The sequence below is a fragment of the Ctenopharyngodon idella genome, chromosome 18, assembly GCF_019924925.1.
Source record: "Ctenopharyngodon idella isolate HZGC_01 chromosome 18, HZGC01, whole genome shotgun sequence".
NCBI classification, from domain to species: Eukaryota; Metazoa; Chordata; class Actinopteri; order Cypriniformes; family Xenocyprididae; genus Ctenopharyngodon; species Ctenopharyngodon idella.
The window spans coordinates 45,385-68,794 of NC_067237.1; the positions used below are offsets into that span (position 1 = coordinate 45,385).

The 23,410-nt window shown below is 37.9% G+C and overlaps 2 protein-coding genes across 5 annotated transcripts in view; one reads left to right on the top strand and one right to left on the bottom strand.

Annotated features, from left to right (window-relative positions):
* Positions 1 to 284: 284 nt before the first annotated feature.
* On the bottom strand, positions 285 to 10,691 carry taldo1 (transaldolase 1). The gene is made up of 8 exons (XM_051869898.1): positions 10,453 to 10,691; positions 3,513 to 3,636; positions 3,251 to 3,358; positions 2,408 to 2,539; positions 2,066 to 2,241; positions 1,281 to 1,478; positions 1,056 to 1,201; positions 285 to 716 (listed from the first exon to the last, which is right to left on the bottom strand). Exons 1-8 carry the CDS (start codon positions 10,547 to 10,549, stop codon positions 684 to 686), a joined length of 1,014 nt encoding a protein of 337 aa, XP_051725858.1. The 5' UTR covers positions 10,550 to 10,691; the 3' UTR covers positions 285 to 683.
* Positions 10,692 to 12,772: 2,081 nt separating this feature from the next.
* tspan4a (tetraspanin 4a) overlaps positions 12,773 to 23,410 on the top strand; it is a 35,196-nt gene continuing 24,558 nt past the window's right edge. The window contains exons 1-3 of one of the 4 annotated variants that reach the window (XM_051869901.1): positions 12,816 to 12,940; positions 14,179 to 14,267; positions 18,736 to 18,815. In XM_051869901.1, coding sequence (XP_051725861.1) covers positions 18,753 to 18,815 — 63 coding nt within the window. In that variant the 5' untranslated portion in view covers positions 12,816 to 12,940; positions 14,179 to 14,267; positions 18,736 to 18,752. Of the gene's footprint in view, positions 12,941 to 14,165; positions 14,268 to 17,014; positions 18,816 to 23,410 lie in introns of those variants that run through there. The other 3 variants (XM_051869900.1, XM_051869902.1, XM_051869899.1) reach the window with 3 other exon arrangements.

Consider the following 23,410-nt stretch of genomic DNA (forward strand, 5'->3'; position numbering starts at 1 on the left):
ATGTGATGGTTTTTTTTTTTTTTTTTAATGTGTACATTTTGGGACTTTTTTTTTTTTTTTTTTTTTTTTTTTTTAGAAAACACAAATTTTCTATCTACACAGTCGAATGGAATGCAGAAAGTTTGAAGCTCAATAATCGCAAAACTTCTCGGAATACAGAAAGAACCTTATAACTCCAAGGGACAGAGTATTGATTTCAGAGCATATGATCTGATATAGACCATTTGACCCAACAAGTTATTTAAAAAAAAAAAAAAATAAAAATAAAAAAAAAGGAAGCACTCTGGTGAGGAAAGATGTTTTAATGACAGATACAAGATCGACATTTCTCATCATCAGAACATGGGTCGCTGGATAGAAAATACTGATGCACTTTCCCATGTGAAGTTTGTAGAAATGAATAGAGCTAGTGGATTACAAACTATTGAAGCTACAGTACACTTCAAAGCCATTGGTCCTACAGTAAAAACACAAAATCTGCTGGTTTGCTGGGAGTTAGTCTGGGTTTAGGGTTTAATCTGAGCACTCCATTAGGATCAGTTTTCTATTAAAATGTGCATGGCTTATAATTTTTAAGACTGCAGGCTGACCGTCTGACACAACCAAGAGTGCAGCTAAACCGGCCAATCAGAGATCAGAGCGGGAGTGAAGGGTTTGGTCCTCTAAAGCATCTCTCTGCTTCACTACTGTCCGTTCTTCACATTAAACATCTTCTCCTGAAACATACAGGGGGAAAAAAATGATGTTGCATGTGCTGAGGCCCACACCACCCTGAGTAAAGTGTAAACAGAAGTGCAGCGAACAAAGCAACGTACTAGCGAGCAGCATTCATCCGCTAACACAAGATATTTAATAAGACAGTTTCATTACTCAACCTCATCAACGGGTTTAAAAATCACCCAACATAAAAGCATTCAAATCTTTACATTTCACAAACATGCATTATTTCTGCATTCTGCAAATGTGGCCACTTTAAAGATCACAAACAAAAACACTGTCAGGCTCAAATGGAGGAAAACAGGAAAAAGAGGATGAATGCGTGTTTTTTTTTGCACCTTAATCATGGCCTCAAGTTTAATGGCGTCGGCGGCAAATTTGCGGATCCCGTCAGAGAGTTTCTCCACAGCCATGCGGTCCTCATTGTGCAGCCAGCGGAAGCTCTTTTCATCCAGGTGTATCTGCTCCAGATCACACTCCTTCGCTGAAAGAAAGATCACGCTTGCTAAAAGCGTTTCAAATGGGTGGTTTAAGGTTGTGTCTGTGTCCGTGTGGATGCTCACCTCCCTGTGGCGTGAGGGAACACGTGACTGCGCTGTGGTCCTGGCTGAGCTCGCCCAGCAGCCCAGGAGAGATGGTGAGCAGATCACAGCCGGCCAACGCCTTCACTTCCCCCGTGTTCCTGAAGGAGGCGCCCATCACCACCGTGCTGTAGTTGAACTTCTTATAGTAGTTGTAGATCTTGGTCACACTCTGTACACCTGAGAGAAAGACAGTGACGTCAAGACAGAAGCTGAGTGAAAAGAGACCCACATGTAGGACACTACGCAAGACTTTAGCCCGGACAGCCCTGAAACGGCACATGAAAGTGCAGAAATCTTTGCAGAAACTTGGGGTCACATGCCGGACGTGTCTAAAGCATATGCCATATATGAGGAAATATCACAGCATCCATCGCTTTTTCTAATCTCTCCATTTTCATGCTGTCGGACCATTGTTTTTTCATGAGCCAAACTTCAAACTCATTACAGTCACTTTGTCTGCTGTTGAACTCTTGCCCGTGTAGAGAACAGATTGAGTGTTTTGGACTACTGCCTTGACCCTGAGTAGGTAAACACAATGACACGTCTGGGGTGCGTTATCTGTCCTACGCATGACGCTTCACATAACCCTTAAAGAGTGTCCCCCGGCAGCATGTGTCACAACAGCTAGTGTTTGCTCATCCTGTTGAACATGAGGGTGCACGTTTCGATCTGATTATGCCTTTTTGTGCTTTTGCCCTGATATTTAGACATTAACAATATGAGATGTTGAATGTTTCCGCCTGAGCTATTATCTGAGAACATGCCTGGGTCTTCATGGGGCTCGTAGTTCTTGCGGTCTGAGTTTTCCTTGTACCAGTCCAGGATTCGGCCCACAAACGGGGAGATGAGGGTGACGCGGGCCTCGGCACATGCGACCGCCTGGGCGAATGAAAACAGCAGAGTCATGTTGCAATGGATCCCGTGTTTCTCCTCCAACTCCCTGACAAACAGTCAAACACACAGACGTCAGCGGACTAGCTCTCATCTGTTAATTAATAATACAGGTGCATTTGATGAATTAGCTTTCACACCATGTGTGCGGTCATCATGACAACACTGTGATGAATTAACACCTTCATCTTATAAGCTGTAGTGAACACACTCACTGTCCGGCCTGAATGCCCTCCCATGTGGAGGAGAGTTTGATGAGAATGCGCTCTTTACTGACTCCCGCCTCTTCATACAGAGAGATGAGTCTCCGGGCACGAGACACCATCGCGTCTTTATCAAATGACAGCCTGAAAATCAAACATCACATGTCATTAAACATCTTACAAACACATACACAAATAATTGTGTGCATTACAACATCAATTACGCAGAGAGTCCAGCAGGTACCAAATGTTACCGTAAAAATCATGAAATGGATTTTTGTGCGGTAACACTTTATAATAACTTTCATTAATAACCCATTAACAACATTATGTAACATTATTATCATTTTTTTATTATTCATTATTATATAACATAACATTATATAATGCTTAACAGATCAGTAGATAATATATTCACAGCTAGAAAAATGAGATAATGTGCTTGTTAATGTTTACTAATGAACTTATTAAACATTACATGATTAACAGATCATTATTTAATATAAATTAAAATGCTTACAAATGTCATTAAACTATTGATTCACATCACATTGATCACGGCACTCTTTAAAAATCTACAAATGATTTTAACAGATGTTATAAAATGATTAAAAGCTTATTTGTTAATGTACATTTGAATACTAACAAATGTCACACTATATATATTTACCTAATGCACTAAAGCATATCAATTTACATTATTAAAAAAAAAAAAAAAAAAAAATTCAAAAGGAGCACGTTCCTATAGTTGACTGTGGTATCAACATCGGTATTGAGAACTGTGAAATTTGGACTACTGAAATGTGGCGTCATGACAGAACTAGTGTAGACCATGTAACGTCACCTGACTCTTACCTGGCATCGACTTCAGTGGAGACGCGGCCAGGAACCTTCTTTAAGATTTCCAGACCAAAGCTGACAAACAGCTTGTCCATGGCATTGGTCACCTGCTCCTCCTCACTCCTGAAATTGAATATTGTTCATTAGAGCAGTAAGAAACTATATAGCAGAGCATATTTGTGCACAACAGTCCTGTTTCTAGCAACCTTTTAACAGGATCGAAGTGAGCGGAGTGAATTTTGCTCATGGTCTGAGGAAAGGACAGCGATACTCTTACCCGCCGTTAGCTATGCCGTATTTTATGGCCTGGTCCACGAGGTGCTGGTAAGTGGACATTTTAGCTGCAGCCAGAATGAGAGATGGATTGGTCGTGGCATCCTGCGGCTTGTACTCTTCAATAGCTGCCCAGGAGAAAACATGGCAAATTAAAGCAACTAACAATTGATGATATACAGACCAGAAATGATTAGAAGCTGATATCAGTGTCTGTTAATTAAAAGGAGTGTGATCATGGCTCGTGCAACAAAAGATTTCTGGTTCAAAACTGTACATTTAAAATTACATACAGCTTGACATCTTTAGTAACTGATAATAACTCCCGTCCTGTTTGGCATTTTTGCCAACAAAGATGATTCTGGAGTACTGTTAACCTAAAATCTAGTTATTCGGGTTTATGAGGCTTTGCCTGAACATAATCTGAGCCAATGAATAGGAGATGAGTAATAAAACACACACACAGACAATAGGCGTCTTCAGTCCTTTATTAGGGCAGAAGTCGGCAACCTACGGCATGCCGCATAATCACTGCCATGTGACAACAGCTAAAGAGGTGCATGTAGTCCCTTGAACTTGCATTCGGACATACATTTTGAGGTAATCATTCCTCATAGTCACACAGCCTGTTTTATTAAGAAAGGAGCTAGCAGTTTTTGCTTTGTGTTTCACACCGTCTGTGGATTTTCAGCCGACTGAGGATGTTTAATCTGCCTCAGACAGTCAGTGAGAGAGATCGCTCTGATTGGCTGTTCAGATTGGCAAACTAATGTATGAGAATAATAGCAAAAGTGATAAAAGTAAGCAAACAACAAAGTCAGGAGGGCACAGATGGAAGGCTGTTCTTATTTAACCATCTCTTCTGAGCCTTTCAATATGCAAATATTTTCATAACGACATGGCTGTCTAGAAGGAAGAAAGTGAAGACCATCTTTCCTCACACGCAGGTGCAGAACACACACGCCAGTTGGCCAATGGCTGTAGACTTTGCAGTTCAAGCACATTCTTTTGGCCCAGACACAGGCGACGCGAGGCCAAAACAGTCGGCTTTCATCGCCGCTAGTTCATTGATGCTGGTTTGGTGTGTCATGGCTTTAACATACAACACTCGTATGTCAACTACTACATACTGTTCATATGGGATGTCTGGCAAATGAACATGCATTTACAATGAAAATCGCTTATTTGATTATAACGGTTAATTTAGGGCTGGGCGATATGACGATATTATCGTATATCTACGATGTCTTGCAAGTATCACGATGTCGATATTAAAAGTCAGTTACAGACGATAATCGCCAATATCGAGAAAAGAAAAAAAAAAACATTTAACATAGTCCCGTAGTTACCATTCACATATTTATTCACATAGCATAAATGAAATATTGTGTAGCCTATAGTAGCTAGCTAATTAATTAGGAATAAAAAAAAAAATCTATTCTGGAATCACATTTACTTAAGGCCAGGAATCGAATAGGTCTAGGCTACTCTTTATAAAAGTAACATTTTGATTTTGCTTATTAACAATGTATTTTTATTTTTAAAACATTCAAGCATTCCCGTAAACACAGTTTTGTCACGCATGTGTGTGTAACAGACTATACTGGATTTGTGTATTGACATCAACCTCCTATACCCGCGGCGCTAATAATGTATATTTCTGTTTAAACCGACAAGATTGTTAAATTAGAATTAAAAGGCTAAATTAAATTAGAATGGATAGTCTAAGTGTCTATGACTCGTTAAAAATAACCACATTTGTTTTCCAGTGGTTTCGTTTTACACGCGCAAACAACAGAAAAGGAGGATTCTGCAACGCAAAATAAACTCATATAGCCTAAATAAAACGAATAAATACACAAAATATATTCACTTAAACAATTAACAGATTAACAAAACGAAAGAAAAAAAAAAAAAAACTGAAGCCATATGCTGTTTTAATTTATTTTTTTTGCGACGCTCTCCACACAAACACGTTCAAAAGGAAACTAAGACGGAAGAAAGTGGTAGGCTACCTGTTTTCTTTATTTTACAAAAACAAAATGTTTTGTTTTTGTTGTGAGTGTACACAGATATGATTAAACTCTTTATAGTTTATGTATGACCAAAAATGAGTAGCCTATTTTAAGTTGTTTTCACTGGTGGAAGGAAGCAGTTCAAGTGATCACGCCGGCGCCTCGCGCGCACACGTCAATAGCACTGCTTGACATCGCAGCCTGTTCATTATCAAAATAAATGAAAAATAAAATTCACAAACAACATTTGTTATTACTTATTTTCCAAATAAATAATGATTTTTTTATTACTATTATTTCGTTATAAGAGGCCTGTAAGGACACATCGGAGCTCTAAAACATGAGAAAAAAAAAAAAAAAAAACCTTTCCGTTTTTGGTCATGCAGAACGAATCAAATTGTTTTTAATCAATTTGATCAAAGTGTTTAGACAAATAACAAATACATGATAGCTTAACTACAAGTTTAAAAAACAGCGCGACGCATTTAAAATTAAATAAATTAAACGTAGCCTATCATCATGATATGTGTCCGATGTTTCTCTTCCAAAAATGAAAGAGAAACATCGGACCTTAAGAAAAAATAGGCAAGACACATTTGACATCAACATGCATCATTCTTACAATCACCACCAGAATGTCCACCTTCACAGTGAACTCCGTTAAACTCTGATCAGTTCAACAGTTCTCTTCACGAAACGAAATTCATTTCAAACACTTGATCAGTGTGGAAATGATTAACATAACAACAAAGCTAATGTTTTATATTAAAGCACAAACTAAGAAAAGAAAAACAAACCTTCAACCTTTAATTAAATTAAGTTTATGCCTACTGATTTGCAGGCTATTGTCAGATAAAGTGCAACCAAACTGATGTGTGTTTACAGTGCTTGTCGGCTATGTTGTCTCCGACGGGGGCGGGGCGGACGGGGCGGGGCTCGAGTAAGCGATATTATCGGATATCGCGATATTAAGGCGATTATCGATAAAATATTTTTTACATATCGCCCAGCCCTAGGTTAATTATATACCAACAATAAGTGGAATTATAAATAATTTAAATTAGTTACAACAATATTCTGCCAGCAGGGGGACCGAGTCTGTAAGCTAACTTTTCCTTTCATCGGGCTCTTAAAGACTTCCGTTCATCTGCAGACAGAAGAGGCCACAGACCATCAGAACAGAATGGATTTTACACAAAGAAAATTGACAGCCTCCTCCTGTAACTGCCTTTATGAAAATACACCACAGCTCTAACTCATACAGCAGTTTAATCATTTTTACAGTTCAGCTGTAGTATTTATGATCACGGTCAGGCCGTAGGTTGCTGTTTTATGTGGACGATTGGGACACGAGTGAAGTACAAACCATTCTTTACAAAATAAATAATAGGTTAGCAACCAAATATTACATTGAAAATATGGAAACATTTGGGTTTGTGCTGAATAACAGGTACGTGAACCTTTCAATTTGGATGAAGCCATTTGCATTCTGTCTTTCAACCTGGTCACCTAATTTCTCTTTCCAAATCATAACATCTCACTTTCTTTATTAATAACTTATAAGTAGAGCAGCATGATTGTGTGATCTAGAAATATAAAATATATATATATATATATATATATATATATATATATATATATATATATATATATATAAGAATATTTGTTGTGCTGTCCAAGAGGATCGAGGCCTCCGAGCTTGGAATTTAGCCCAAACCCAGAGTTCTCCCCCGTATGTCCAGCCAAGAGTGAGGAGGGGTGGCGGAGAGATGCAGAAAACTGTCGCAACATTTGCATTTTAAAACCTTTATTTGAATATGGCAACATGATACCTCATTCTACAATATTTCTGTGATTAAATCACTGACAGAGACTCCTCCCCTATCAGCCAATCACTGTGGTCATAGTTAGTAAGAGTGTTGACATCATCCATAGCAATGAGGTCAACCCCGCCCTTACTCTTAGCTTAAGACTTCTGTCTATTCCTTGGTAAAAGTTTGTCTCAGCAGCTTTGTGAATAGGTTTTAAGAGAAAACTCTTAACTAAGAACGTTTACTGCCTCTTAGTGGCAACATAAAACGTTCTGTGAATACGGCCCCTGATCTGTCGGATTTACAACACGTGAATTTATCCACTTCTTTCGAAATACACGAATGGATGTAAGTGTCCGGTGAATAGGGAGAAGAACAGGGTAAACTTTATAGTTGCTTGCCTTATGTACAGTATGTATCTGATATGAAGATAACGTGTTGTCTAATTATAATGGAAAGGATTATTATTGCAGCTTCCTTAGACATTAGTGTATATTTTACAAACTCTAAATGTATTGTTACTAGCACTTATATGTATTTAAATGTCTGAAACCTAAAATAAACATTATGTGGTTGAAGACTGAATAGTTGTGATAAATGGCAAGCACTGAGAGCATCTGTCTCTGGCTCAGCACCTGCCCCCGGAGGAGGGCGTTCGATTACTCAAGTAATCGTCAGAATAATCGAACGACATCATTTGATATTCAACAGTGCTTTGATCTGCCTGCATTGACACTATTCTTTAAGAGCTGCTGTGCAGCCAAACAATGTACCAGTTATCAATGTAAAGCTGCTTTGACACAATCTACATTGTAAAAAGCGCTATATAAATAAAGGTGACTTGACTTGACTTGACAGTGTTGGGTAAGTTACTTCAAAAAAGTAATTATTTACTAATTACTAATTACATCATCAATGTTGTATTTAAAATACTTTTCTAATTACTCTGTCTGAAAAGTAATTGGTTGCATTTTAAAAGTAATGTAAAGTAAATGGTTGCAATTTCGAGCCTTGAGTCATTGTTTTTGTTTTGTTTTTGCGCACAAAAAAGTATTCTCGTCGCTTCATAACATTAAGGTTGAACCACCGCAGTCATGCCGACTGTTTTAACGATGTTTTTTTGTTTTTTGTTTTTAACGACTGTCTTTACTACTTCTCTGGCCCTTAAATGTGGTAATTACATTGCTTTCTATGGGAGATTAAAAAAAAAAAACTGTCATCTTAATTTGTGTTCCGAAGATGAACGACGGTCTTGTGAATTTGGAAAGACATGAGGGTGAGTAATTAATGACAGAATTTTTATTTTTGGGTGATCTAACCCTTTAAGATATCTTTAATACTTCTTGAGTTACAGGCATGCAAACTTGAGACAAAAAAAAAAAAAAAAAAAAAAACACAAGAGGTGCTTTTTGTCATTTTTGAATGGTCACTGTTGGCATATAATGAAACAAAGATTGATAAAGTCATGAGATTTTCCTAACAGACCTACCAATCTCTATGTAAAAATAGAATAATGATGCTGCCATCTTTCTTAAGTAATTTTACACCTCTAACTTGTTTGTCTTTCTACAGAAAAAAATATTAACAAAATTTAAAAAATTGAGCCGGGGACCTCAGTTTGAGTTGACACAGAATTACCCTATTACATCATAATGGGACAAAATCCAAAACAAGTCATTTTCAGAGCTTGGTTTCAATAAACGTGGTTTTTGGGACTAGTTTTGGGTTCTGAAACTTACAGGATGTTTTTATAGTACAATGACCTCTTACATGTTAAAAGATCAAGGAAAATTTTATTTCTAAATTCATGACCCCTTTAACACGGTCTCGTTTATTTGTCTGGTTGTGGGTAAATTCATAACTCTCAGGAACTTGTCAATGGGGATCAACTGCCTGATCATCATGACAATGCAGAAAGCTGCAAAGGGGAGTTTTATCCTCCTTCGCCTCCTTGTGTAAAAACAAACATTGAAATCACTGATCGACAGTGGTGAGTTTCACAAGACAGTCTTAGGCAATGAAATCTGATGTAAGTTACAGCCATCCGATTCAACCAACAATGATGCTGGACTTTGGACCTCATCCAAAGCTCATTTCTGTGTTCTGGACAAAGTTACAGGGACGAACTGTCAGAGAAAGTCCAGTCTGCCTGTTAATAGTGTTCACATCTGTGAAAAACAGCTTTAAATAACACGTTTGTACAGAGATATGTGTAAGTGCAAACAAGGCTTTACGTCAATATAAGTGATTGGAAATTGATTTCGGGGATTTGTGTCATTAAAAAGTTACATTACGTTTCTGTAAAAGTTACAATACATTTATTCTAAGATTAAATATTCTCGCGTTTTAATCACTTTAAATGAGGTCCGATTCCATTATTCATGTGTTTTCATGTTTTCCGCGGTAACACAATCCGTGTTTCTCAGAACTACCCTTCCTTCTCACAAGAATACAAGCCAGACAAACCCATAAGATGCGTAAGATGATTAATATTAATAAAGCAACGCATTCGGTAATTCGCCAGGTGACTAACGACCATTACTAAGATCTGCCTTTCGTCCAATCAGGACTGTCAAGTAGAATGCTTAATATTCATAAGATGAGCCGTGTTCGTCCAGCGATTCCTAATTTCGCTTCCGGGTCTCAGCATGATGCCACACGAGATGTTTTTTTCCTGACCCGGTCGATTTGGTTTACATTAAACCAATTACTGGGAGGCATCACATGTTTTACTCAGATCTGACTAACTCAACACGTTCCTAACCACTCATGCATATCATTATCAATGAGTTCCGCTTAATTAAGACAACGGTCTGAAAAAAACTCTAGCAAAATTACGAAAGCGTCAGTTCCTCAATGCAGATTAACTTTAACTAGCAATCATTAACCAAATAACGTCCGAACTTTTTTCTTGAGGGGAAAATTAGGAAAGCGACATTTGTAGTTTTCTGTGAGCAGACAGCACGATCTCGGATTTGAGTGTTGACTAGTTGTGTCCACTAGATAGCTGTCAACAGGTTCAAGGATTAATGAATTAACGCACGAGCAGTTGTAAACACTTCATTACGCACCAAACTGACTCAAGATTCAGTTACGGAAACATCTATAAGACATTTACCGTTGAAGTCGCCCGTGTCCGCGACGACCACCGTGTATTTCTTGATCTGCTCCAGCGCAGACTCCATCTTCCGCCGTTTGTCCGGTGACACAGACATGATCCCCGAAAAAAAAGAGAGCTTTTATACCGGCGCCCTGAACAGAGACACTACTGTCAGCAGCTTGATGAAGAGAGCGCGCGAACGGGAGAGCAGCGGACACGCGCCTGCGTGGGGGCGGAGCCACGGCATATGACGCCATTGCGTAACAACCAACGATCGAAGGATTGAGCCACAGTCACTCATATCAAAGTAGGTATTCTGCAAGATCAGTCACACATCAGGATCATCGGACTGTTTTGTGCCTTCAATGAATATGTATGCCCTTGTCAATGCTGTTTTATTAGAATGTTCAGAATCAAATACCCTCAAATAAGTTCCCTTCACATTTCTTCATATAATATGCATAAAATCATCGACAAATGTACACTACATTTATGCATATGTACTATAATTTTGTTCCAATACATTAATTTAATTCTTGATAATTGTTTACGATTCTATCTCTGTTTTTCATTTCATAACCAACATTCATTGCCGTTTTGTTGGGGATTTAATTAATAGAATGACTTGACTACAAAATAAATGAAGCCTATCTTAATGGCTTCGCAGTGGATTGGGGAAAATACTTTTACGATCTGACTCAAGTTCTTCATTAACAACAGTAAAAACTGTTGACAGCAGAGCAGATGTTGATTGAGATCCTGCAGACAATAATCAGGACTGTTTAACCTTTCGTTGGTTCATGCAGGAGTCCAGCGAACAGAGAACGTCCTCAGAACTTTATTTATAATCATTCATGGAACGTTTTTCAGAAACGTTTTATCTGGGCGTTCGTCTAACATTTTTAATATGTTACTACTTGTTTCAGAACATTTTTAGAACATTCAAAAGAAACATTGTAAATGTTCAGAGAACATTCAGAAATAACATTTTCATAACTGGGTTATAAATGAGAACGTTAGCAAAAGTTCTTAGAACATGTTTTTGTTAGCTGGGAGTGAAAGGAACTAAAATGGAATGCGAAAGAGCAAAGGAAGCAACAAAGAAAAAAGACATAAATGTTAAGTATAGTAAAATGGAAATTAAGAGTTTAATTAAACAACAAGATGAGAAGTTGGAGGAAGCAATGGGAAGAAGATAGAATGGGAAAATGGTTTTATAACATTCAAAACTAATAACAGGGGAAAATAAAAGTAAAGAAACCATAATCTCTAGACTTGAATGTGGACTTCTATGATCAAATCTAAGTTAACACTAAGTCTAAGACTTAATCTAAATAGAATAAAGGGAAAATGATACAAAGAATTGAAGCTTCAATCAAGAAGAAACTGAGCATGTCATAATGATCTCTCCAACATATAGTAATAAAAGAAAGATACTGATTCTGTGAAAAATTAAGATGAAGTCTGAGTTGAAGTATATTCTGCAAAGAAATTCATACGATGTTTTAAATTCTTAATAGCCTATCTGATAACAACAAACTTAAAGGGTTAGTTCACCCAAAAATGAAAATTCTGTCATTAATTACTCTCCCTCATGTCGTTCCACACCCGTAAGACCTTCATTCATCTTCAGAACACAAATTAAGATATTTTTGATGAAATCCAAGTTTTTTTTAATTTATTTATTTTTTTTTTATCCCCCATAGAAAGCAACATAATTACCATCATTCAAGGTCCAGAAAATTAGTAAAGACATCATTAAAATAGTCGACGTGACTGCAGTGGTTCAACCTTAATGTTATGAAGAGACAAGAATACTTTTTGTGCGCAAAAACAAAACAAAAATAACGACTTTATTTAACAAATTCGTCTGTTGTTACTGAGCCGCCGTTTGGACGTAAACAATGAAGATCTGCAGCGAAAATAGTGTAGCAGTATGACAGGGGACAGACAAATTTTTTGCACACAAAAAGTATTCTCGTCGCTTCATAACATTAAGGTTGAACCACTGCAGTCACATGACTGTTTTAACGATGTCTTTAATACATTTCTGGATCTCAAAAGGTGCAATGTCGTTGCTGCCTATGTGTGGATTAGATACCCTTGGATTTCATCAAAAATATCTTAATTTGTGTTCTGAAGACAAACAAAGCTCTTACGGGTTTGGGTGAGGACTTAATGACAGAAATTTCATTTTGGGGTGAACTAACCCTTTAAGCACAAGAATATGAGTACTTCAATACAAGTTGTAAGAATACCTTAATTTGTTCATGACTCACACTCCTAACCAGCAAGTGGCGGTAATGCACCTGTCGTTGTATGTCACCCGCAATAGAAACTGAAGAAGAAGAAGAGAGAAGCGCGGCCGCTGCAGTGACCGCCAGGGGGAGACATCGACACTCTTCACGGAATACAGATGCTCGCTGAGAGAAGAGCAAGATGAGTTTGACTGAAGATTTCACTTATTAAAGAGATCGAAACCCTCTTCGAGACAGGAGTAATTAAGGTAAACATAATTTCAGGCAACTCTAATTTCCAATTAAATAAGTTTATAACATTGTTATGTTGTTAATAAACAGTGAAAAGTTACTAGAATATTGTGTCTGCAAAACTGATCTATAATATATAATAGAGATCTATATATAGATAAGTGATTTATAATATAGCTGTATAATAGGGATCAGTGGTCGATACATTGCTTGTAAATGTGTACATCGCGTGATTTCAGCATCGTTACGTCATCAGCGCAACGGTTACGCCAGACTGTTAAGAAATGAAGCTTTCGAAATGCTGGTCGATTCCAGAGAGAAACTGATATGAGGCCATTTCATAATGATTTAGCACCACAATATCAGAATGATTCAAGCAAGTGTGGGCTGATTGACAGTCAGTCAGTTTCATTGTTCATCATGTTTTGGGTCTATTCTGTTGCTGTTAAAACTGACAGAGCTGTTATTGGAGAATTTAAATTTATCTGACGAGTAAATGAGTGAATCTAGATGTATCTGTAGGCTTTTACACTATTATTAAACAAAATTTGATATAGGATATATACAACTAACAAAATAGCTAAATTGTATTTTGAAAGAAATGTTGGTGTTACTTCTGCCCTGTTACGCCCCCTTTTCATCATCATTCATTTATTTGTCTATTTCAAAGACAAATTACTATTATATAGAAGCATAAATACACTTTTATAAAATTTCTTCTTTTTTTTTTTCATGAAAGTCTGCAATTAAAGTATAGCTACATTTTGTAGTGTGAAATCTTAGCCGTTGTTGCCTTTGACCAGCAGATGGCGCTAGTGTTTCGAGTCTTTCCATGCAGTCAATCATGTTTCAAAGCGATTATTTCAAACGTTTTAAAGATTCAGAAAGCCTTATTTGTCTCATCACTAGTGCAAATTAAATTCATCATCTTATTAGGGACACAGCTGATGTTCTGTGTCTGTGTTGCACACCTATGTAGTTTACTCTATATGAACACCAAACGTCAACACTGTTACCACAACCTCATTTCAAGTCACTTTAGCAATGACATTGATACCCAAGTTGTTATTATTATTGCAGTAAGAGATGTTCGATAATTTTTAAGTAGATAAGACTGAGAGGGAAAAAAGAGCTTACAGAGAAGATAAAAATAGAGTCTCAGTTAGGAATAACATTACAGCATTCCTGGGATGCCTGATGGCGGTCCCTCCCTGAGCCTGACCAGAAATGAGTGAATAAAACACTCTCCGGTTAGGAGAGAAAACAGCAGCTGGACTTAGAAAAGAAAAGACGCAATGAAGAAGGACAGCAGAAGTAACTGCATCATAAGGCAATAAGGCAGAGGTGAGTGATATAAAAGTTAATACCAATTACTGTATGCGCCATTTATAAAAATCTGAACATGAGTTTCTAGAGCAACTAAAAAAAGAAAGAAAAAAAAAGTGGACAAATAAGGTGTTTTTGAAATTGGATGCTCAAAAAACCAAATGTTGCTGTGGACACTATTTGGACAAATTTCACAAGAAGACAGATAGATAGATAGATAGATAGATAGATAGATAGATTACACTTGCTATTTTCTTCTGGCTTTTCTCAGTGAAACACTTTATTCCAGTTACAGTGGAGTAATTGTGATTAATTACTACTAATTCTTTGCTAATGCTTTTTATAATAATCCACTTGTTAAGTCTGACATCAAGCATCACTGTTTCCATCCAAACGCTGATGTCAGATGCCAAACGCAACCCAGCAAGTGGAGCTACTGCTAATAGACACTGACAGCGTGCTGTAAAACTATCTTAATGTCCACTATTCTACAATCATGACCTTAACTTTATCTGTTGACCAGACAGTGATTCATCTTTTATAAATTGTTAAAAAAATGTCCGGAATGCAGTGAGCCCTAAAGACTGTAGTGTACACCATGAGTTACACCATGACTTAGCCTAATGTGATATGAATGAATATTGTTCATAAACGGCTGGTGAGATTATGGGTTAGGGTTATTCTCCAATGAAGGCTTGGAGCCGGAAACAGTGTAAACTAACTTAAATATTAATTTAAAATATTAAAACTTAACTTAAAGTATGCATTGCACTGAAATATTACTTATTACCACTTATTTTCATCACATTATAGTCTTTCATTAGGAATATAATGATAATGTGCAGTAGAATTACTTCTCTGAGGGTCAGTTTCCTGTTACATTCTGCTGTATATTTACTGGTAAACGTGAAAAAAAGAGGCTTTAAAAAAAGAAGTCAGAATGCACTGTTTCATTAAATGGAGTTTAGGTTGTTACAGTTTAAATAGTTCATTTTCAGGCCATTGTGAATAAAAGTAGATGATAATAGACATTAAAACATTGTGTCTAAAGTAATTCAGCTATGAACTATGAGCTGTTGTTAATGTTCTGTTGCTATTCCTGCCTAGAGGAGCTTGTGTGACGTTTCAGTTTATATCAGGCCTGTTTAAAATCTCAGCGGTTTTATAGTGTTTTTACAGCAAGTCAAATCTTAGTCTTTTTATGGCCATTAGTGCAGTGAGGGTTTGGATAAATGATATGTTTTAAATAATTTTAAAAATGTAAATAGTTTTCTATATATCTGCAGGTTTTATAAATTCATGCATGCTTTTGCATTTTATAGCATTCATGCAATAACCTGTTTTCTAGTGTGCATGTAAACATATTGCATCACTGCTCCATCCCTCACTGATGTTGAGTCTCACAGTTCCTCATTTACACTAACAAGTGTGAGCTGTCCAACAGGGAGGCTCCAAACCAGGCAAAGTTGTGCTGATCTTTTCTTCCCTATTGGTCTCGATATGTTGCTTCAGGAACAAGAACAAATGTAGGGCGGAGCTTGATTTTGTCTGTGGGGAATTGATTGGATGGTTGCGGTTTGCTATTGGTGGATCTCATGTGAGTGACAGGTTGCCCCGCCCTCGTCATCAGAGAAGTTATTCTGATTCAAGATTATGAGGAACACGAAATTAACACAATAATGATGTGCACCGATAAATCATTTAGGATAAACACTGCTATATTCCACAATAAAAAAAAAATCATGGTGACTTTAAACCCTGAAAAAATATAGAGAGAGAGTAGGGTTTTTCCCTATATCCTCAAAAAAAACGAAAAAAAAAAAAAACGAAAATGTATATCCATCCAGATAAAGATGATATTTAACATTTTTCTTCGCAGGGTGAATCTTATTCACCTCTAAAGAAATCTGCAACATAGAATAGAACATCATCATTTTCTGTAACTGTAACTTTCAGCCCTAATAAATAAATGTAACAATAAATGAATATTAACCATAAAGCAACAGTATTGCACTTGTAGAAACACAATATTATAATCAGAGGCAATTTTATAAGTTCATGAAATGTGATGCATAAGTTTTGAATCACTATATGGTCACTAATAAGACTTGTCTTATTTTATAATTTAATAACATTTTACTAATAATTTTAATACCAAAGACCAAATAGACCAAAGAGTTTTTGAACTTGTGATTTAACCTTGTATATGGTAAAGCTTATTGTCGAGCCCCGGCACCTTCCTTTATTAAAGGAAATAGGAAAGTAAAGAGCTTTGCCTCATTTTCTGTGATCAGACACATTGTTGGCATGCATTTGGTTGCATATGATGGATGTATAGTCCTCTCTATAATATATACACCATTGAATTGATTAGACAGGATGATAGTGAAACTGCAGAGGTGTGGATCAAATGATCTGAGCAGAAAGAGAGACTGATAATGAAGCTTTAGAGAGACTCTGTTAATGAGGTCTCCGCAGTAATGTTAGTTGGGAATAAAAGCGTCAGGCAGGATCAGACGAGACTTCTAACAATCACAAACCTTTAAGCTGCCTTTGCACTGCAAGACCTAATGCACAGATGACAATGTTTATAAAAATAACACAACAAGATATAACAATGTGCTTTCAGAAGAAGAAATATGTTGAAGGAATTTATTCAAATATCAAACTCTGGTAAACTGAACCATGTTGTTAGCAGGTTAATTAACTCAGATCCTACATCCAAAAGAATCTTAATTATAAAATGTTATTTGTGCATCACAGTGTCAAAACAAAGGCACACACTGACATTTACTCTAATCGTGATGAATGTCAGTGAGCCTGTATCATGCTGATACACACCAGCAGCTCATGAATACAAGTGGAAAAAGGGAAGAGAATGACAGCAAGAGGAGGAGGAGAGATGAAGAATGAGAAATGAAAAAAGTGTTGCAGAGGAGATATTCTGCATCACGCTGCTGTAATAGCTAGTTTGGGCTGGTGTGGATTGAGAAGAGGAGATGTGAGATAAAGAGAAGCTGTGTGTTGAAGGAAGATGGCGAGCAGCGGAAGACGATTGGACGAGCTGTGAGGAGGCGTGGCCAGAGCCTGAATGATTTGTGCGACAGTTACCAGAGAAAGAGGAGGCGAGAGACTGTGAGTGTGTGTGTGCATGTGTGTGAGGGGGTGTAGGAGCGCAGGAATAATCGCAGGAGAGACATAGGAGATCTGTTCTGCGGTAGCTGTTGGGGTTTTGCATGCTGAAAGGACTACGGCTCAGGCTGCTGTCTCTGCTTTATACCTGGAGTGAAGAGCAGAGGACAGAAGAGGGTCGATGCACTGAACCTATTAATGCTCTGCCGGACTTCTGAATCCTGAAGCAAACTGAGAGGGATAAAGACACAGAGGCTGAGATAGAAGGATAAAGAAGTGGCGTGGATAAAGGGAAGTCGGTTTTAAGGAAAGAAACGTACAATAGGTTTGGCAGAAAATGAGAAGCAGCATGAGGGACAGGTTGAAGAGATGATGCATTGGTTCAAAATTGAAGATTGAAACCTTGATTGGCAAAGCAGTGCAAGCCTCTGTGTATTAAAATATGTGTCAGTTCATTTGTATTCATCTGTCCATTCATGCTGTCTGGGAAATCTTCAGCTGATTTGGAGGTCAAGAAAATACTGGATATTTTGCACAGTCCAGCCGTGAGTGGGACTTCTTCTTGTTTCTCCAGTAGGCGTGCCTTAAGCATTCAGGTGTGCCGAGGGGTGTTTATTTGTCAGGAGGCCAGAGTCACGTACATGCTGAAACGAGTCTGGTCCAATGGATGTTTGTGGTAAGCCATCTTCCTCAATGAAGCGCCATTAGAGCACCATTAGAGCACCTGTGCCATTGATTGAAGGTCCAGTAAGGATTAATTGCATTGCAGGAAATTACTGAAGTGCGTCTGGAAGACACTGAATCAGCAGTTAAAAGTGATTAAACACTCATAACACTCATAAGGACTGTGGGTGGACCTTTGTTGGACTTTATTCCTCGAATGTCTACACTTTGTAACGTTTAGCTTGTGGACCAAAGACGGTTGCATCTTGACATTAAAAAATGCGAACTCCTTTTCATCAAAAAAACAAATAATGTCCATATTTTAAGGACAGCGGGCTTGTGCTTTCCAACTTGCTAGTTTGTCACGTTTCCTACTTTGTGACTTGTCTTGTAAAAGTGGGGATCATTTGGCCTCTGGGGGTCCGGGCTCCGGCCCCGGCCCCGGCCCCCGACCCAAAAATGCGCCGCTCGAGTACAGACGAAACCCCGTACCGCCGTAGTCCCTCTTTGGACAGCAAGCCGGGGTCACCACCTCTGCGCTACAGCGGCGAGTACGAGTACCACAGCTCACCTTTCGTCTTTGGCATTCGTACGACACCAGGGTCAAAGAAAGCTAAAGCCAGCTACACCACAGCACAGGGCAGGAAATATGTGGTGTTTTACCTGGACCTGTCCTTCATCTTCCTCCTAGAGCTGCGGCGCTGCAGGATGGCCGAGGGCTGCCTGAGGGCCCTGAGATACGGGATGGTTTTCTTCAATCTGCTCTTCTGGGTGAGTGTGATTCCTATACAGATCATCTCTTCTGTTATTCTGTTCAAATCAGAGAATGTTAAAGGAATGGTTCACTCATACATAAAAAGAAAATGCTCAGTACTTACTTGTGTTGTTTCAAACCTGACTTGCTTTCTTCCATGAAACACAGCAGATGTTTAGCTGAATGTTTGAGCTACTCTTTCCCATAGAACGACCACTAGTGAACATGTTCTTTCAAGCTCCAAAAATGGCCAAAACACCATAAAACTCTCATAAACATAGTCCATGCAACTTATACGCTATATTCTGAAGTCATTCTGAAGAGATAGCTATTCCCCTCTGCTGCAGCTCTCAAATCCTGCGTGTTTCTGTTGCTTTATGATCAGTGTGAGAACCAATTGCATTTTGGTGGCATGAACCTGGCCTTCGTTGGTCACTGTGAAGTGTCAATGTGCAGGCTGGAGTCAGATGAGTTTCTCTGCTGTAGGCCCACAGTCATTTGTGCTCTGTGTGAACACATAATAAAACAGGCTTAAATAACTTATTGTTCTACAATTAACAATTTCATGACAGTTGCTTTGGTAAGAGTGTGTCTAATAAAAACATTAACTCTTTCCCCGCATGTTAAAAAAAAAAAAGTTGCCAGCCAGCACAAGCATTTTTGAGCATTTTCACAAAAATTTTATAGTCCCCAGAAAATTTTGTTGTGTAACAGAATATGTTCTGTTGTACCTGAACAGACAATATATCAAAAGAAAGAAAAGAGCTTGTGCTTTTAAAAAAAACGAGAAAAAATAATAATTCTAGCTTCACACATTTTTTTTTTTTTTATCAACACTTGAATGGGGGCATTTTGAGAAAGAAAGAAAAAGCTGAGAAATTCACGATTTTGTCAAAGATTTTGTCTAGATGGGATTCAGAACGATGATCAAACAGATGGAGTAGATCGAGTCCATCAACACCTCAAAGCTTCTCTGTCGTTTCCTCTTCATGGGTTCAACATTTCTTTCTATAACATCAGGAAGTTTAAATTAGTTTACTGTTTGATGAGCGCAGTATTTTACATGTGCGTCAGCAATGTTTCTGTCACTTGTTTCTGCTTCTTCTTCATCTGTGTTTTGATCTGGAGATTCTGTACTCTTCAGAAGATGCGTAATAGCGCCCCCCTACCGCCTAACAGTGAAAACATGGATTGACAGAAAATTCAGTCAATGGTGGGGAAAGAGTTAATGTGGAGGTGCTCATATTCTACATTATGGTCGATACTCTTGTGTTGTTATTTTTTTTTTTTTACTTGGCATTTAGAATCAGCTGTGTTTATTGTTTTCTGCCACTGTCATTTCCTCACTTGTGTCACACAGTGCGGCTGAACACATATTTCAGTGCTAACACTTCCCGTGTAAGAAGAATGACAGTACAGTTATAGCGTCTGTCAGGTGAGCTGCTGTGTTTTTCTCCCTGCTGACTGCTTCTCTGGACGTCATCTGTGCTCCAGTGCTCAACATGAACGCCTGCGAAGTGTCTTTGCTGTTTGGAAGGGGAAGTTAGTTTCTTTGATAATAAGCCACATCTGTGTTGGATAACCTGAATTCTTATTTTATTCTTATCAAGTGACCACTGCTTGGTCCGGATCACAGCTCATTTAAAGGGGTCATATGGCACATTTTTTTGAAGATTATTCTTAATTTGGCAAATAAGTAAAACATTGAATGAGCATTACAAATAAATGCCTTTAAAAGTCAAAATACTGATTGTTGTATTTGATATCATTGATCATAAAGCTGTCAGTCTACAGCAATCCTTTGTGCTAAAGTTTAATCAATTCAAACTTCACTGGCCTTGTCCCAAATGGCACCCTAAACCCTCACGCTCTTCTTCTGAGTCCGCACTTTCGTGACGTAATGCCACTTTGACTGCCGGGTAGAAGTGCTCCGCGTATCTCGCAGGCTAGCGGGCTCAGCAGAAGTGCGCTTCGTGGCCTTCTGAAAGCTAAAATGACAAATGGGACACCCTACGGTCTTGTGGACTTAACGGACATGTGCACACAGCGACCATTGTAAGTCCACAAGATATGAAAAGTGCACATGAAGTGTGCCATTTGGGACAGGGCCACTGTGTTGTTCCAAAACACAGAGAGTACTTAATAATCTCTTCTTTTTTTAGTATGGTAATGTCAGGATCAGAACCTCTAGCAAGTGCTGCTGTAGAATATACACAATACACACTCTTTCTTCATCTCTACATTTGCCAAAGCTTTTTTTAGACATAAAGTAAAATGAAGTCAACTTCCACCAATGGCAAAGTTAAAAATCTAAAGTTCAGTGTGTGCGTGCTTCAGTGCTGCTGAAGCTGTCTGAGGAACCAATAGGATTTTAGATGCTCTGTGATTTTCTTCACTTTGGGAAAGCTGTTTAGATAAATGGTCCTCCACTGGATGTTAACTGAGCAGAAATCCCTAGAAACATGGCAAGAAAATTGACTCAAAGCCTAGCTAAGCGGACTTTAAACCCTGCATTCCCTTGTGACAAAGAAGTGTGCTTAATTGTATTGAATGCGCACATGTAGAGTACTTAAAATATACTTGTAAAGTATATTTGTAACCTGTAGATATGATATTAATCAAATAAATACACTTAAAGTGTACTTAAGTGTGTTAAAACATTGTCATGAAAGTGTGGTCTCTCAGTTTCATCACAATGTTTCAACACACTTAAAGGGTTAGTTCACCCAAAAATGAAATTTCTGTCATTAAATACTAACCCTCATGTCGTTCCACACCCGTAAGACCTTAAGTTATTTTTGATGAAATCCAAGAGGTGTTTTTATCCCCCATAGAAAGCAACGTAATTACCATCATTAAAGGTCCAGAGAAGTAGTAAAGACATTGTTAAAACAGTCATGTTCAACCTTAATGTTATGAAGCGACGAGAATACTTTTTGTGCGCAATAATGACTTTATTCAACAAATTCGTCTCTCCTCTGTCTTTACTATTAAATGTCTTCACTCTCTGGACCTTGAATGACAGTAATTACATTGCTTTCTATGGAGGATAAAAACACCTCTTGGATTTCATCAAAAATATCTTAATTTGTGTTCTGAAGATGAACGAAGGTCTTACGGGTGTGGAACGACATGAGGGTGAGTAATTAATGACAGAAATTTCATTTTTGGGTGAACTAACCCTTTAAGTACACTTTTGAAAAGGGTTTTTGTTTTATAGTCTTTTATATTTTGTAGTTTGCCTTCTTATGTTCATGTTCTTGTTTCCCCTTTTTTGTCTTTGACATATTCATCATTACATTTAGTTTGCACTTAAGTATATTCTTTTAAAATATATTTTTTCTGTAATAAGTTTTCTTTCAAAAGTATGCTGAAGTGTACTTCTTTTTTATAAGTGTTTCTTTTCAAAGATTTCAACCTGACGTCCGGTGCATGTTCTGTGCTGTAAGTGCTCTTCTTGCCCTTGAACAATGCAAACGTCCACTGCGTCCAAACTCAAGAGTGAAGGTGGTGACAAGGCAAATGGATTCACAGTGGATCCTCTCCCAGATAGTGTGAGTTGTGATCTCTGATTGAATTGCCGTTAAATGTCTGTGTAGACATGAAGGGATGCTGTTATTAGCACAGCTGACAAGCAGTGAGGGAATTTCCCCCATCAACCGGTCAAATGGTTTGTGTATAACAGGCACAGATCCTGCTCACTACACTAAGGCCTGAAATAATGGAAAAAACATCTAGCTACACAAACTTGATTTCATGCATTGTTGCATTGCACAACGCGCTGAGAGTTACAGTGCGTTCAGAATACAAGCTATTTTACTTGAATTTTTTATTCCTGCTGGTTTTAAATGGCTAAAAGAATCAGTTCAGTTCCTATGTGATTAAAATTGAGAAAAATCAATCTGTATCCTGTGCTGATGTCATTAACTACTATCAATGGGTTTTCAGCCCCAAATCCCCTCCAAAAACAAAACAAAACAAAAAAAACACTCAAGAAAAAGTTCTTGACTTTATGATGATCCTGCGGAGGGGTTTAGATGATGCAACTGCAAATAAAAATATTGGGTAAACTAGAGCATTTTTTCTAACAATTTTTTTTTTTTTTTTCTAATGAGCTTTTCGCCATTGAATGAATATTTATATTTAACATTCCTCTTGACATCCATCTTGGAAGGATTTTTTCACTGAGCTTGTCGCAATGCAGTATGGGATTTACTTCTCTGCAAAGAATATATGGGATGCTGCCCTGGCATGTGGCCGAAAAAAGGCATCTTTAAATACTGCTTACAATTTAAATGCCTTAAAATGCTGCCTACATTGGAGCTCAGAAGCAGCAACATTAAAACCACATTAAAAACAGCACGTGGTTTTTCACTTGGCTTGAATTCTATGCAACATGCCATCTTTGTACAGCCAAGATGAAAAGCCTGCATTCGGTTGCACAGGGAATGATGTCGTGTGTGTTGACTGAGACACGCCTGTTATACTGGACACAGATTGATCAGCTGAGCAGTTATTTGACAGCCAATGAAACACATTAAGGAGGCTAATTGACAGAATATGTCATGTTTCTATGTCATCCTTTGTGGTCACTGAATGTTTTGTTCAGTGT

Coding starts and splice junctions, on each gene's coding strand:
- taldo1 (XM_051869898.1), bottom strand. CDS start 10,549: ATGTCTGTGTCACCGGACAAACGGCGGAAGATGGAGTCTGCGCTGGAG. Junction 3,637..10,452: donor GGACACGGGCGACTTCAACG/GTAAATGTCTTA, acceptor TCTCCTGGGCAG/CTATTGAAGAGTACAAGCCG. Junction 2,540..3,250: donor TCCACTGAAGTCGATGCCAG/GTAAGAGTCAGG, acceptor TTTGATTTTCAG/GCTGTCATTTGATAAAGACG.